General features: G+C 39.9%; 1 protein-coding gene across 2 annotated transcripts; it reads left to right on the forward strand.

Annotated features, from left to right (window-relative positions):
* Positions 1-148: 148 nt before the first annotated feature.
* esco1 (establishment of sister chromatid cohesion N-acetyltransferase 1) lies at positions 149-12,575 on the forward strand. Of its 2 annotated transcripts, none has more exons than XM_053495403.1 (10): positions 149-224; positions 1,779-3,752; positions 3,858-3,939; positions 5,084-5,162; positions 6,398-6,491; positions 7,772-7,900; positions 8,091-8,180; positions 8,368-8,511; positions 9,381-9,565; positions 11,829-12,575. In XM_053495403.1, exons 2-10 carry the CDS (start codon positions 1,797-1,799, stop codon positions 11,974-11,976), a joined length of 2,907 nt encoding a protein of 968 aa, XP_053351378.1. In that variant the 5' UTR covers positions 149-224; positions 1,779-1,796; the 3' UTR covers positions 11,977-12,575. The 2 variants fall into 2 exon arrangements, with proteins under 2 accessions (XP_053351378.1, XP_053351379.1); XM_053495404.1 differs by having other exon boundaries at positions 224-362.
* Positions 12,576-17,102: the final 4,527 nt, after the last annotated feature.

The following is a 17,102-nucleotide window of genomic DNA, read 5'->3' on the forward strand; positions in this document are numbered from 1 at the left end:
CTTCTTAAACGTTAAAAAGTTTTTATTAGGATTTATAGGAACGTTTTTTCCTAGCTTTTATTACGAAACGTTAACTCTGTGCTCCACACCGACAGGTGGCGACGACTCAGACACACGCGAACGATGAGCACGTGCCAATGCTGACGAAGTAAACATAAGCTCCGGAAGGGAACGTAAACTTCACTCAGCACAGAACAGCTGTTTCTGAAAACCGAGCAAGATAAGTAAGTTCCGGTGATCAAACGGAGTTCTGATTAAATTATAATTGCGTGCAGTGCGTTAAACATGCGTTTCTGAGCGTCCTTGGGATCCCAGAGCCGCTTTTCCAACCAAGGAGCCGCTTTTGAATTGTCTGCCCGCAGGTTAGCTGTTTTGCTAAAGCTACAGTATCGTCCAAAAAAATCACACACACACACAGTAGAGGTCCGTGTCTCAGCGTCGTGTCCTCTCACTGGACTGTCTCGACACCGGGGGTTCAGTGCGGGAACCTGCGGGTTTAAACGGCTTCCTGACTGTCTCAGACTCCCAAATGTCTAAAAGTCGACCAGAGATCCTTAAAATCAAATCAGAGGAGAAAACGGATTTGTTTTTCTCATCACCTAGAGAGAGAGAGAGAGATCATACTGCCTCCTGGTTATATATATATTATATATATTATATAACTTATAAATATTGTTAAGGTTATAAAGTGATCTTACAATCCTTATCAAAGATCTGTTCTTGATATTTCTGACTGTACACTTTAATATTATATTGTGTAAATGTCTTCATGCTTTTAGTCAGAATACACTTTTAGAAATGTAAATATTGCAGTCTGATTATCTTATTACAAAAAGTACTGGATTTTCCTACTATCTAACTAACTGTCCATTAAATAGAAAAATGAAGGGAGTTTCTGTTATTCTGTGAAATCAAAAGTCCTGGTTTGACTTGAACGCCCCTCTGTGTAACCCCCCTGCTACACTGATGACCAAGTTTTCTTAGTACATCGGAGCCATGATGAGACTGCCTGTCGAACTTGTTTAAAGGAAATGGCTCGGAGCGAGGACAGCCGAGTCCCTGTAACCTGCAAGTGGTGTAGTTGAATGATGGTGTGTACAGTTGCCACAGACAGATGTGTCTATTCTGCAAGTTGCCGACAAGTTATCTGTCGATTATCAATAGTCAGGTGTTACGGCTTTTTTATGTTCCATCTTGACGACGATCACGCCGAGGTGTATCATCAATTGGTCAACCAACAGAGTCAGTCCTCTGAGAGAAAAACAACCAAACAACCAACTGTGACTCGAAGAGCAGAAAGAACTCGACTCTGTCGAGAAAACCCCTGCACATTTAGACACTGGGGAAGAAGGAGCGGCTAAAGAATCTCTGGATCCTTTACAAACCTTTTCTAATTTGTTCAAGAACCGTGCTTGAACAGCAATGTTTAGGGGAATAAAAAGCATCTATGTCAACCCTTAATTCTGAGAAATTTTATCAGAAGTCCGGGGTTTGATTTGAACGCCCCTCACTCAAACGTTTATTAATGTTCATGCACCAAAGTTACATATTTAACTTGACAGGCATCACGTTTGACGCTGGTGTATAATTGCATTACTACTTCACAACATATCAAATCCCATTGTATGAGAGATAAGAAGATATAATGTCAGTATCTTCTCACTATAAAGAGAAAGCGAGTCCAAAAAAATAGTTAATTTGTCTGCAATTAACATTATTGTTGAGATTTTTTATTATACTCATTGTCTGTGTGTCACTCGTATGTTCCTGTGTTTCAGTATTCCAGAAGCACTAGAATGCCATGTCAGAAAAGAAAAATGCAATCCTCAGAACTCCAAGACAACAAGAAGCAGGTGGACTCGAACCTGCCGGAACCTGACAAACAGTGCCTGCGGCCCAAAAGGTCACTGAGGTCAGGAGCGCCGCAAAAAGTCTCGGTTAAATCCAAAAGGAAATCTTCGACACAGCTAAGAGACGACGTGGAAAACCCGCCTCGCCGCTCCTCAAGACTGAAAACCCCTTCTAAGAACGTGACCGGCGTAAAGAGGAAAAAAGGCTCGGTTAAATCTGCAGCGGCGAAGGACCCAGGCGTCAAAATTAGTGGTAAAGCTTTAAACAAAGAGGGAGAAAAACTGTGCCTGACTTCGCCCGTCCTTAAAAAGGGAAGTAGGAAATATTCTCCAAAAGTGAAAAATAAGGACAAATGTAAGTCTCCGCTCTCGGAAACGGCGTGCACAGGGTCCGCTCTGCTGTACCCCGTGTTGATAGAGCACAGCTACGGTCAGCCTCCCGATTCACACAGTGAAGAGACGACGCTGCCGGACAAGGACAAGGTCGTAGGAATCACCAGTTTCAGTCTCGATCTGAACGACGATCACGCCGAGGTGTATCATCATTCGGGCAACCAACAGAGTCAAAAAGAGACAGGTAGAAAAACAACCAAAAAACTGTCGCTCAGAGAGCAGAAAGAGCCCGACTTTGTCGAGGAAACACCTGCACGTGTAGACGCTGGGGAAGAAGAGGCGACAAAGGAATCTCTGAATCCTTTACAAACCTTTTCCAATATCGTTCAAGAACCGAGCTTAAACAAGCACGACTTAAATAGCGACAACATTTCAGACATCGATGCATTTGCCGCGGCGAATACGTGTTTTCTACAGGACAGCCTACAGAACCTGGTCGGCTCGGACGCTCCAGGGGCGACACAGGGCTCCGTGACCTCGGAAACGCTGGACGATATTGAGATCGAACACTGTGTAGTTGAAATTGAAACGGTGGAAGAAGTATCGGGTGACCTCAGTGCCTTAGACAATAATGAGCAGCCGTCCCAGGACCCGCAGGAATCGACGGGACTCGAAGAAACCAGCAAAGCCGTGGTGTGCAAGGAGACCACATCGACTCCTTCTCTTCCGCAGGACGGCGCGAAAGATTCCGCACAAGGTTCTCTTGCCCAAACCAGCGAAGAACCACCGAAGAAGCAAGCAATGAACCCTCAAGCCAGGACCAAGGCTCGTCTAGCAGCGATGGCTAAAGAGAGAGCTGCTGCTTCTAAGAGGCCGCCGCCGAAGCAGCTCAACCTCTTGGCTCTGTGCGAGGAAATCGCAGACGACATCGCGTCCGACACAGCTGCGAAAGAACAGAAAACGGACGACAGCGCTCAATCCGTCGTGATTAAGAACGAGATTGAGGACGCGACAATTCCCACCGTCTCAAGTGACCTGCCCGTTCCGGAAAGCCTCACCACCGAGGAGACGGTGGAACACGTGGCGAACGAGGGTACACCCAAGAAGCGCTTCTTCCTCAGCCAAGTGTCCGTCCCACTCAAAACCCAAGAAAAAAAGAAACTGTCCCGGTTTCAGAAGCTGAGACAGGTCGAGCTGCAGAGGGACAAACTGACATGGACGCGTGTTAAAAAGCTGAAATCGGAGCAGGCTAGTCAGGATGAAGCGAAAGAATCCACACAGACTTTATCCATTTTGGTATCAACCCCTCAAGCCAGTCTTCCTCCTCCTCCTCCTCCTCATCCTCCCACACCCCTCCCACCAGCTAACGTGTTAAAAGCGGGACCGAGCGAGTGCAGGGGGACACTCCCGGCTGTGGTACCGCCCATGCCAAACGGTATTACTAGTTTAAAGCCAAGGCCTGTCGTGGAGTATAAGCCATATAATCCCAGACCGAAATACTCACCAGATGACTTTGAGCTGGATGAGCCAGCTGAGGAAACCAGCAAGCCAGCTGCTCCCAAACATGAGGTAAAGACACCAGAGATACACAGTAGATGTCTCGCTGCACTGATTCTGCCTTATTCTGCCACACTGATCAGTTATACTGATGAAATATTTGTATTTTATTCATAGGGCAGAACCGAGCAAACCTGCACTTTGGCTGTAGAGTCTTCTAGAACACTGGGAAAGCACATATGCACCAAGACCCCTACAGGTAAACAATTGTCAGGGGCGCAACCTGATACCATATCATCTCGATACCTGCGTACCGATTTGACTTTTATTGCGATTCTACAGGTATCACGCATAAAAGAAACATCTAAAATCATCTGATCATAGCAGGTTGCAGTATTAGGCTAGCCTCAAATGAACAACTTTTAACTTTTTTTTCTCCGTGACATTTTTCTTATTCAATAAAAATAAAGGCAAAAAATATGCAGGAAATACTAAATACCCATTTACTGCTTCCCCAGGATTTAAGAAGGTAAGTTGCAGACAGGTGCTGTTAATCATCAGCTTTTGATTGATTGATCTGTAGTTTTGGCAGTTTGCTGGTCTGGAGCATTCAACAATGTCAAGAGGGAAAGACATAAGCAATGGTTTTAAAGAAGTTACTTTTTCTGCACATCAATCTAGAAAGGGTTATACAAACCATTTCCAAACAATTTGGAGTTCAACGTTGAAAGATTATTCACAAATGAAAAGCATTTAAGACAGTTGACAGTCTATCTAGGAGTGGACGTCCCAGCACACTCACCCCAAGGACAGACCTTAAAATACAAAAAAAAACGAGAGCTACATCTCAGACCCTACAGACTTCACTGAGCATGTTAAACATTAAAGTCCACAACGGCAGAATTAGAACAAGGCTGAACAGGTGGGTTTTCTTTGGAGGGGTTGCCAGAAGAAACCTTAACAATGTCCTATGGACAGATGAGACCAAGGTGGAGTTGTTTGGTCTTAATGCCCAGTGCCATGTTTGGGAAAAAACAAACAATTTCAGCAGAAACACCTCATACACACTGTCAAACATGGGGTAGAGGGGAGATGATGGGCACCTTACAGTCACTGAGTCGACCATAAACCATGAAGGGTACTTTAGAGTTAAATGTGAGGCCACTTGTCTGACCGCTAAAGCTGGTCAAAATTCCATCATGCAGCTGGACAATGATCTGAAGCACATTACTAAATCTTTAAATCACAACTCCTGAAAAATGGGCTTATCACAATCTAGACCAAAATTTGTTTTTGTTTATTTTCAGTCTTAATCTGAGCATTTTGAGCATGTATTCCTTTCAGTAGCCAAAACTGCTGGTTAAAACAATTATTCTGAGGTGTGTTTTTTCCCCTATTAATAGTATCAACAAATGTCAAGTCCTCCAATCATCAAGATGTCTCTCATATGACTACAACAGACAATTCAGAAGTCAAAAACAGGTAATGTACCTTTTCTTATCTTCGAAGTGTAAAGTTAATATTTAAAAAAGTACATTTTGCCATTTGAAGTTCTGCTTTAGATTGGTCTGATCCTACACAAGGTCTAATAGTAATGAGCTTTTTCTTACGACTGTGACTAAAAGCTTTATTGTCTGTATACAATCACCATCCACCTTAAAAGGAACACATGTACGCCTTCTTGTTAATAATGCTGTCTAATCAGCCAATGAAGAATGAAACCGTCATAAAGATAAAGTTACCAGGTCAAGAGCTTGAACAACAAACACCAGAAGGGGGAACAATGTGATCTCTGTGATTTTTAACCAGGGTACAGTCATTGGTGGCGGATTTTGAGTATTTTAAAAATTAAAGATTGGTCTGATCCTACACAAACTCTAATAGTAATGAGCTTTCTTTACGACAGTGATGCACAACATGTCAAAGCTTTAGGTGGATAAGATACAACAAAAGACCATATCAGGTTGCCTTTCTTGGATATCATGTGCACAGACTGACTGAAACTGAACCAATGAAGACTGGAATTTTTTGTTGCTGTTTGAATCTTCACCTGTCCAGATTTGATAATCTTGTGCCAATGAAAGATTCAGATTCCTGATTCAAGAGGAACCTGATGTGGTCTTCTGCTGTTGTAGCCCATCCTCTTTAACGTTCAGTGTTTTTAATTGGTTGATTAAATGACTGCGTAAATACACTGATGTGCAGGTGTTCTTGATTCACTTCCGTTATGTTATTTAAGGGAAAATGTACCTTTTTATATAATTATGATAAAACTAAATAAAAAAAACACAAGGAACCTCCCCTTTAAAGAAACCCTCATAGAGAGGATACAAAAATCCAAGGTGCAAGTGGATTGCAACATGCTTCTCTTCCTGAGCCAGTAGTCTGTTCTGCTTTAAGCCCAAGGAAAAAAGTAGAAGGAAACTGAGACAGATTGAGCTGTAAAGGGATAAATAAACATATGTGGTAAAAATAAGTTTTTTTATTCCTATTTTGGACAAGTCACTATATAACTGCAGAACCTTTAAGTTTGAACAAGGACATATTTTCCATTATATCTGCTAGAAATAAGTGAACATGTCCATGATTCACCGGAGGTAAACACAGGAAAATAATCCGCTTAAGAATGCTCTGTGAGGCCCCGTTTCCCTTAAATGCACCGTTTTAAACTTTATATGCACCAAAAAATGTTTGCTTTTTTTTTTTTTTTTTTTTAGGGGCACATGTGGGAGTGGGTCAGACACAGAGCTTAGACATGAAGTCACAAATAATATCAAAGCTGAAAATATAGAAGGGGAGCAAAAAAACACGGTAAGTTTAATTTCATCAAAAGCACCAAGAACAACACTGGATTTATATGGTTTACAACTTAAAAAAATATATTACTTATATTTCAAATTTACATTTTGTTTCTATCACTTGTTTAGCTGTTAGTACTCTATAGATTTTTATTGAAATGTGAATAAATTCATGTTGTCCTTTATGATGTACAGTGGAACCTTGGATTACGAGCATAATTTGTTTCGGGAATGGGTTTATATTTCAAAACACTTGTAAACCAAATTGAATTTTTTCCATAAGAAATAATGGAAACTTAAATTATTGTTCCAAAGCCCAAATAAATAAATACATAAAAATAATTAACACAAAATATTAAGTAAAAATAAAACAAATTAACCTGCACTTTACCTTTAAAAAAGTACAAAATAAATCCTGACAGATAAGTGTTTCCATTTGTGCACACAGGCGCTGTGTGTGTGTGTGTGTGTGTGTGTGTGTGTGTGTGTGTGTGTGTGTGTGTGTGTGTGTGTGAATCTAAAGTAAGAGGAGAGGAAGAATCAGACCCTCCCCTCTCCCAGTCTTAAACTGTAACCTTTTCTCCTCTCTTATTTAAGTTTCACACACACAAAGAAACACACACATATTGTAGCAGAAAGAGTTTTATCGGAAAAAATTAACAAGGACCATCGTTAATGACATTCGATTGAGCGACACACTAATAGAATCACTGCTGTAAAGTAAAAATAAAACAAATTAATTAAGAGAATTAAGAGAGGAGAAATACAGAGAGGGAGAGAGAAAATGGATCTTTAACCTTTCTAATGAGACTTTCTTTTGCTTTACGCGTAGACACACACGTGTTTTACAATAATACACAGTACGTGCCCGCTGTACACACACACATAAAACACAAAATAAAATATGTTTTACACACCCACGTGGTCACAGTGTTATAGTAAACAGTACATGCGTGCGGTTTTGGCAGTTTGCAGTGCAAGAGAGAAAAATGTTGGTTCAGTTGTGATCACGTGACGCTCGGCGTCAAAACAAGAAGCACATGCTTGATACATGATAGACGGTACTCGTAAATCAAGACTTGTTTGTTTTTCAAGTCAAAATTTATTAAAAAACTTTGCTCATCTTGTGGAACAATCGCAAACCACATTACTCGCAATACGAGGTTTCACTGTGTATATAATTTTAGACCAGTCTCAAAAATTTCAATGGTTTTATGATTTCAGTCTTTGTATTTTTAATGTCAATTGAAGTTCCTGTCTGATTACGCTTCGTGTGTGTATGGTGTAATGAAGGATAACCAGAATGCATTCGGAGCCACCTCTTGCAACGTGTGTGGGATGCTTTATTCTCCGTCTACCACCGAGGACGAGACGCAGCACCTGCTGTTCCACAACCAGTTCATCAGCGCCGTCAGATACGTGGTGAGTATTTCACCTTACAGTACCTTACTGCGCATTCTGTTGCATTTAAATAAAAATTCAGGTTTTTACATTGTTTTTTGCATCAGAAATAGTATTAAAATGCTGTTGATGTACTATTTATATATAAGGTGTGAAGTCTTTTGGGACAAACTGCTAATAATGAAACTTATTTACAATCTGTTTTTAACAGGGCTGGAAGAAGGAGAGGATTTTAGGGGAATACCCAGATGGCAAGATTATACTTGTTCTCCCAGATGACCCTAAATATGCACTGAAAAAGGTACAGATTAGTGTTCTAATTTAAAGTGCTTTCATTACTAAGCAGGGGCAGGCTAAAGGTCGCTCAGAGTTGACCCTTGACTGGTGCATGTTAAAAGATCCTTTATTTGCTGGCTGGTTTTAATTGGTGCTGAATAAAAGCTTCAGGGGAATTTATTGTCTTTAATATTTTTTTTTCCTGTTTTAAGGTAGAGGAAATAAGAGAGATGGTGGACAACGACCTGGGGTTCCAGCAAGCAGACACAAAGGTCCCTTCCCAGACCAAAACCTTCCTCTTCATTTCTAATGACAAGAGAGTTTCAGGGTGTCTGATTGCTGAACACATTCAGGAGGTCAGTGTTTTATTGTTATTAACCGAGGTGGTATAAACCGACATTTATATCATTATCCATCTGAGGGTATAGGGCCTTGCTTAAGGGCCAAACAATCTTAACCACTGAACTACCCCTAATCCTTCAAAAAACAATATCATCTGTTGTGGCTTCGCAGCGTGTGAAATTTGACGTGCTCTCATCAGCCTACAGGTGATCTCTCAGCTTGAGGTGGTCAGATTGATTGCTATTATCACATCCGCACTTTTTTTTTTATTGGCAGAGGTTTTACACATTCCTGACTTCACCCTCACATTGGGAAGGGGTTGGGAATTGAACCCAAGGCCTTCCACGTGGCAGATGAGAACCTTATCATTGAGCTACCAACGTCTTGAAATCATTAACATCTAAAAACATTTCCGATGCTTAAAATTTCAGCAGTACACACGTGAATTGAATATTAGTTTATTTTGCTAAAGGCTGATTTTCTGTATACTCACGTGTTTACATGTATTACTGGGTGAGTACACAACAGCGGATGGGTTATGGTGATGCAGAGAAGCTCTTATTTTAATTAATTAAATACAAACTAGGTTTTAAATATTTATTTTATGACTTCTCCATCAATAACCGTGACTTCAAGCAAAAAAAATAATAATAATCGTTACAGAGAACAACATACCAGCTTGAACCAGGATGTTCATTAATATACCATTTCTGGAAGTGTGCGTAATGATTGATTTGTGAATAAATCCGTTTCGTATCCTGCTTGGTAAGGTCTAATGTTGCAAAAAAAGACGACGATAGAACATTTATTTGTATTTAATTTAATTCAGTTTTGATTTTGTATAATAGATTTGATAAGTCTACATATTGATTTTTGTCTACAGGGTTACAGAGTGATCGAGGAACCAGTGCCAGAGGGTTCCGAGAGGGAAAAGGTGATGTTTGAGCGGCAGAGAGCCTGGTGTTGCTCCACTGTTCCCGAGCCAGCAGTGTGTGGGATCAGTCGCATTTGGGTCTTCAGCATGATGAGGAGGAGAGGCATTGCTTCACGAATGATAGAGTGTCTCAGGTGAGCAGCAGCTGTTATCACATCACTGCAGCAATACGTTTAGTACATCACATGACATGAATCGGGTAGATCTGATTAGTCATGTTCGGTGTGTGGGTGTGTGTTAAAACTCTTTCAAACCTGCCAGGAATCAACAGCAACATTGTGTTTTCAGCAGATATATAAATCAGCAAAAGAAAACAATTTAACAATTTCTCTACATATTATACATACTTTTTGCAGATTGAATAATAATAATAATAATAATAATAGTTAATCAATTGGAGTTATAGGGCAATATAGACAATGTAGATATCTACTAAAGCAAGCCAGGTCCAAACGTAGTAGAGCTGCACGATAACAGAAAAAATGATTATTACGATTATTTTGCTCAAAATTTTTAGCACGATTAATAATGATGATTATTCCTTTGGTAATGAACTTTTATTCACTTGTGTATTCTTATTGCACTTTACAGCCACAAATAAAGAAAAATAAACAAACCGAACATGTTTAGATTGGAAAGTTTGGTGAATATATAAAATTAAACTGCCTCTTTTACATCAACTTGTAATAAAATCAAAAAAAAAAAAAAAAAAAAATAGATGTTACAGAATAGTATTTGACTAATCAATTATTTTTTAACTTTTAAATGTATCTAATTTGATAGATTAGCAGAATAAAAATGATAATTATTATACTGTAGACATATGACTCACTGTCATTATAATGTGTCATTATAATATCACTAAAACAACAACAATTATTAATATTTTTTAATTGTCAAATTGTTTTAGTATATTTGGGGAAAAACCATACACCTTACCGATGGCTAAATGAAGTCTGTGACCAAAGCAGTGTAGCCTCGGCCAGTTATAAAAAAATGCTGCCCTAATCATATTAGCTGCGCTGTCTGTAGTGATTTCTTCCACCAAGCCCCAAGCGGACATCGCTTCTTTAAAGGCCCACTGCAATAAACTCCGCTTTATGGTCATGTGGGAAAAACGAAGTTTGCAAAAGCTTGCTTTTCATCTCAAACCCGCTTCAGTTCCGCAGTTCTGCTTGACCATAAGTCGGTCGTGCCAGCAAAATATTCAAGGCTGAAAATTCCTCTTTCTATTTCTTTTCGGCATTTCGCATACAGCGAGGGCAACGCAACATTGGAAAAATGGTTGCGTGAGGAAAAGCTATATCTTTTATCAAGTGTTGTGATTACTTTTTAAACCCCTTACTGCTCACGGTGGTTATTGGACACATATCCTTGGCTATATGGTATGTGATCGCCTTTGTTATTTCCTGGTGTCTTTGCGAGCTAGGCAGATATGATATTGTGTTGAACAATGTCCCTGATGTATTGTTGTCTGTGTTGTGGATGGGTGGAAATTTTTGGTTGTTGCTGTTTGTGCTTTCAGTCGTTGAAATTCTTGATAGTGTACTTTGTGGTGGCTTTTAAGGTGGTTGATGAGGTTTTTAGTGTTACCTTGGGACGTTTGGATGGAACAGGAGCAAAGTACCCGTACCTGATCAACATCACATTCCTCGAAACCGAAATAGTTCCAGACAACTAATTATGACCCCTTTTTATGAACTAATGACTAACTTCTGCACCTTCCTCACGTTGCTCCGCCATCATATGTTTATTTTGACTGACTGTTATTGCTGCTATTGACTTCTACTGCTTCAGAAAGCGCTTGCAATCTAGACGCAGTAACGTCATAGTGACGCAGTCCAATCCATAAACTCCGGCCATAAAAAACAGTTTGGTCTTTATACTGTAAAATCGCGACGATATTTATTAACTGATCGTGGGTCATAAATATCGTTATCATAATAAAAATACGATTAATCATGCAGCCCTAAAATGTAGTAATGTGATTGTGATCTTTTCCTACAAAGCATGAGAGTTTTTTTTTTTTTTTCAGTCTTGATGAAATTTGCATTTTGAGTTATAGAGGCATAAATAAGAATCCTACACATGTTGCAAGTGATGGCTCCAAATGCGTTCTGGTTGATGTCCTTTATTACACCATACACACACATCGTAACCCGACAGAAACCTTAATTAATATTAAAACACTGAAATTCTAAAACCGTTTAGCATGGTCTAAAATTATAGGAAATTATTATCAAAAAGACAACGAATGTAAAACAAATTAATTGATTTATATGTCAATGAAAATCTATAGCATACTAACACCGACCCAGTCAACTGCCAAATGCAAAATAATTTTCTATACTTACCTAGTCATGTTATAACTTATACAGTTTCTTTTTGCCATTTCAGGAACAATTTCATCTACGGGTCGCATTTAAGCAAAGACGAGATCGCCTTCTCAGACCCGACACCCGACGGCAAGCTTTTCGCTACACATTACTGTGGAACCTCACAGTTTCTGGTGTACAATTTCATCAGCGGGACACGTTTAAACTGACGACACTCCTACATGGACCCAGCACTTCCCACTCCATTTTTTTTAAGAACAATTTCACACAGAAAATGAACCCAAACAACAAAAAAATTGGGCTACACCTGGAAAGATTTTAGCAATGTTTACTGTTCAGAGTACTGTATTCCCACTGCTCTGCACACCGCAGTGTTCTTGGTACAAACAGTAAAAATCTGTTTGTTTACATTTTCACACACAATCACATGACAAGTCAGTAGCTGTTGACGAGAATATCCAGCCTGTTAATTAGAGTAATTATGCTCATTAAAAAGAAAAGAGCTTTATAAACAGAGAAATTGTGCCTTAGCATGTTATGTTCCTCCTGGACCCACTGGGACTCAGTATCAGTAGAACACAAAAATGTATTTGACCTAATTTTGTTTCTTCTTCTTTTTCCCCCCAAAACTGGTCACAAAAGCAAAAGAAAAAATAAACACAAATTATTACTGGACTTTCTGACAAGCAGCAACATAAAAAAATGTCGTTCAAAATTATTTAATTACATATTTCAAAAAGTAATGGCACCCTTATACTTTATTATGTATATCTACTATGTTGTCTCAATTAAATCGACTCCTTTTGTTTATTTATTTATTTATTTATTTAGTGAAAGATCTGGAATCAAATGCCTTTTATTAGAACTTTCATACAATCAATTAAGATTAGTTTCACTTCTCTTTAACCAGCAGGGTGATGTGTATAACACCTGAATAACCCTGTGTGCACAACCACGCCTTTAATGTCTGGTGTGTGGTGACTTGTGAAGCAGAATCTATAATCATCACTGCAGTCATACAGCAATCATTTCCTGCTCACTCACACCGACATTACAGATCAGACAACAGGAAAGCAATATGGATTGGAAGATTCAATTTTTTCTTGTAAACTCCCCTTCTCTGCACCCAGCATCTGTTGTATATTATGGTCATTTATTTATAAAAGGTTTGAGGAGTTTGATTTGACGTTATGACCCATGTAGATTTTATTCAATTCACAATTTTACAATGATGATTCTCCCTTAAACACATTATATGCATTGTGCTGAGTAATTCCCTGTCAAGCCCATGAAACTAGACCAGTAGTCATTCCTGCCAAGTGGTCAACCCTTTATCACATTATCTGGCACCAAGCCATCAGTAGCAGATCCGTTACTAGCTGTAAATTGCGAGGTCAGGCTTCCATGGATCAGACTTGTTTTTCCTGCACATCTCACAGGCAATTAGATTGAGATCTGGAGAATCTGGAGGACGAGTCTGAAGTTTGGAGGTCGAGTCAACACCACAAACTCGCTATTGTGTTCTTCAAGAAATGTCTAACTGTTTTAGCAGAGCACATTATCCTGCTGAAAGACGCCACTGCCATCAGGGAACGCTGTTCTCGGGAAGGTGTGACTGCTTGGTCTGTAGCAATGTTTAAGCAGGTCAGGTCAAGTCAAGTCGGCTTTATTGTCACTTTAACCATATACAGTTTAGTACACAGTCAAACGAAAACAATTCCTCCAGGAGCAGGGTGCTCCATACAACATAAATTAACAAAAAAAAAATAGCTAACCTAATTAGCTGGCTGACTGGGAACTATCTATGTTTTTATACAAAAGAGACAACATAAAGTACACGTGCAAATGTGCAAACAAGACTCTGTGGTAATGAGGTGATGAGTTGAGGTTGTGGGAGGTAATACGTCCCACATGAATGGTAGGATTTAAGGTTTCCCAGCAGAACATCGCCCAGAGTATCATACTCACCTTCTTCCCATAGTGCATTCTGGTGCCATCTCTTCCCCAGGTGAGCGACACACACACAGCCTTTCACATGGTGCAAAAGAAAACACAATTCATCAAAAGCCCACATGACCAGTGTAGGTGTTTTTGAAAGTGGGCACGGGTGGGCATGATCTGCAGCTGCACAGCCCTATACACAACAAACTGTGTGTACTGACACCTTTCTTTCAGAACTTACAGCATTCATTTTTTCATCAATTTGAGCTACAGTAGCTCTTCTACTGGATCAGACCAGATGATGCACCAGAGCCCTGGTCTCCCATCAACCCGTCTTCCTTTTTTGAGGCACTTTTAGTTGTTCCTGATCACTTCAGACCAGAAGAGCTACTGATGCCCCGTGTGGTCTGCCTGGGATGCATGTGGTGACTGGGGATGGCTCCACTTCTCCATGAAGGTGGTCCTGTCCTCGACTGATGCAGACAGCTGTTCTCTGAGGACCTGTAACTTCAGTCGCTCAATAGTTCAGGACTGGAATTTCTTACAGTCTACCTGAGCCTCCAGGAACAAACTGGACTTTAATCTTACACATCTCCTCTTATACTGAACTTCCAGTCTCGCATAATATTATGCAAATCAATCCCTGCTATCTGTTTTCACTCAGATAAGGATGCGTTCCCTGTTGAGTCTGGTTCCTCTCAAGGTTTCTTCCTATTACCATCTCAGGGAGTTTTTCCTTGCCACTGTCACCGTCGTCCTCGGCTTGCTCATCAGGGACAATCTTATCATTTTGATTCATACACATTTCATACAAACTTAATTCTTTTGATTGTGTAAAGCTGCTTTGTGACAATGTAAATTGTTAAAAGCGCTAAACAAATAAAAATTAAAAAGCTGCAGGTTTGATGTTGCTCTGATCCAGTCACCCAGCCATCCAGCCATTTTTTATCAGCCTCTCACATCCTTGACACTTTTCCATTTTTTTTTTGCTCTCAACGTCAAATTCAGGGACAAAATGTAAATTTGCTGCCGAATATCTCCCACTCACTTCTTCCAGATGTAATGTTATGACTGATCGGTGTATAACCTCACAATAGTACAGTCGTGGCCAAAAGATTTGAGAATTACATAAATATTGGAAATTGGAAAAGTTGCTGCTCAAGTTTTTATAATAGCAATTTGCATATACTCCAGAATGTTATGAAGAGTGATCAGATGAATTGCATAGTCCTTCTTTGCCTCGAAAATTAACTTAATCCCAAAAAAAAACCTTTCTATTGCATTTTATTGCTGTCATTAAAGGACCTGCTGAGATCATTTTAGTAATCGTCTTGTTAACTCACGTGAGAATGTTGATGAGCACAAGGCTGGAGATCATTAGGTCAGGCTGATTGGGTTAGAATGGCAGACTTGACATGTTAAAAGGAGGGTGATGCTTGAAATCATTGTTCTTCCATTGTTAACCATGGTGACCTGCAAAGAAACGTGTTCAGCCATCATTGCGTTGTATAAAAATGGCTTCACAGGCGAGGATATTGTGGGTCATAAAATTGCACCTAAATCAACAATTTATAGGATCATCAAGAACTTCAAGGAAAGAGGTTCAATTTTCGTTAAGAAGACTTCAGGGCGTCCAAGAAAGTCCAGCAAGCGCCAGGAAAAGCAGGAGCGCCAGGAACGTCTCCCAAAGAGGATTTAGCTGTGGGATCGGCGTGCCACCAGTGCAGAGCTTGCTCAGGAATGGCAGCAGGCAGGTGTGAGCGAATCTGCACACACAGTGAGGCGAAGACTTTTGGAAGATGGCCTGGTGTCAAGAAGGGCAGCAAAGAAGCCACAAAACAGATTGATCAGATTGATCATCTGCAGAAAGTATGGTGAATGAAATGCTGAGGACTGGGGCAAAGTCATGTTCTCGGATGAAGCCTCTTTCCGATTGTTCGGGGCATCTGGAAAAAGTCTTGTTCTGTGTCATGCCAACAGTAGAGCATCCTGAGACCATTCATGTGTGGGGTTGCTTTTCATCCAAGGGAGTGGGCTCACTCACAATTTTGCCCCAAAACACAGCCATGAATAAAGAATGGTACCAAAACATCCTCCAACAGCAACGTCTTCCGACAATCCGACAACAGTTTGGTGAAGAACAATGCATTTTCCAGCACGATGGAGCACCGTGCCATAACGCAAAAGTGATAACTAAGTGGCTCGGGGACCAAAACATGGAAATTTTGGGTCCATGGCCTGGAAACTCCTCAGATCTTAATCCCATTGAGAACTTGTGGTCAAGTGTGGTCACCTTGTGGTTGAGAGCCCAGTCGAATTGCAGAGGTCCTGAAAAAGAAGGGCCAACACTGCAAATACTGACTCTGTGCATAAATGTCATGTAATTGTCGATAAAAGCCTTTGGAACGTATGAAGTGCTTGTAATTATATTTCCGTACGTCACAGAAACAACTGAAACAAAGATCTAAAAGCAGACTAGCAACAAACTGTGTGTAAACTTATATTTGTGTCATTTTTAAAACTTTTGGCCACATGACCAAAGGTTAGAGGGCATGTGACAGTGACCCCCATTTGTGGAGGTCATGTGACTGTGTAAACCGTATACAGCCATTCCCAAACTTAAAAATTAGAAATGTGAAAATTTTCTGCAGACACTCAAACTTGTATTCAGACTTTAAATCAGATCAACACACTTATCTGGAATGAGATCAATCAAAAATAAATATCATGTTGTTTAAATCCTGTGGTTTTGTTTCATTAGTTCTGGTTATTTTTAAATGTAAATATTGAACCAGAAATACTTTATAGTCATTTTACGCTCAATCACTTTTTATTAATTTGTTATAAATGATGTCTCGCAGCTGAGCTGCAGTACTCACACTGAGGGAAAACCTCTAATAGCTCTCGTGTTATTTACTTTTGTGGGGGAAAAGAGACACTCGCACAAACTTACTCCGGCGCCACTGAACACAAACCTGACAATTACCGTGCACTTTATACGGTATTAAAGGATTCACTACATTATCAGTGTTGTAGTTTATAGGTTCAGACTGCAAAGATAAAAATTATTATAATATTATTATTAAAATTATTATATTATAATCGTCTGAGCTATAACTCGAAAATACACACCACAAAGAACATACTTTACTTCTCAACAACGCAGATGAAATTTCAATCTGAAACGAATTGCGCAGATGTTTTTAACTCTCTGATATTAATGTCTCATTTCACACTAACTAAGCAAACGCTGTGGGTGTTTTCACAACAGTGAATCAATTCGAGTCGAGCCCTGGTGTGTTTCCCTCTAAAGCCGTGGTTCATTTCTGCAGCCGAGTACGGAGGATTTGCATTCAGGCCTGGACCGACAGAACAGCTTCACTTTAGTCGCAGT

Source organism: Clarias gariepinus, chromosome 4 (assembly GCF_024256425.1).
Source record: "Clarias gariepinus isolate MV-2021 ecotype Netherlands chromosome 4, CGAR_prim_01v2, whole genome shotgun sequence".
Taxonomy (NCBI): domain Eukaryota; kingdom Metazoa; phylum Chordata; class Actinopteri; order Siluriformes; family Clariidae; genus Clarias; species Clarias gariepinus.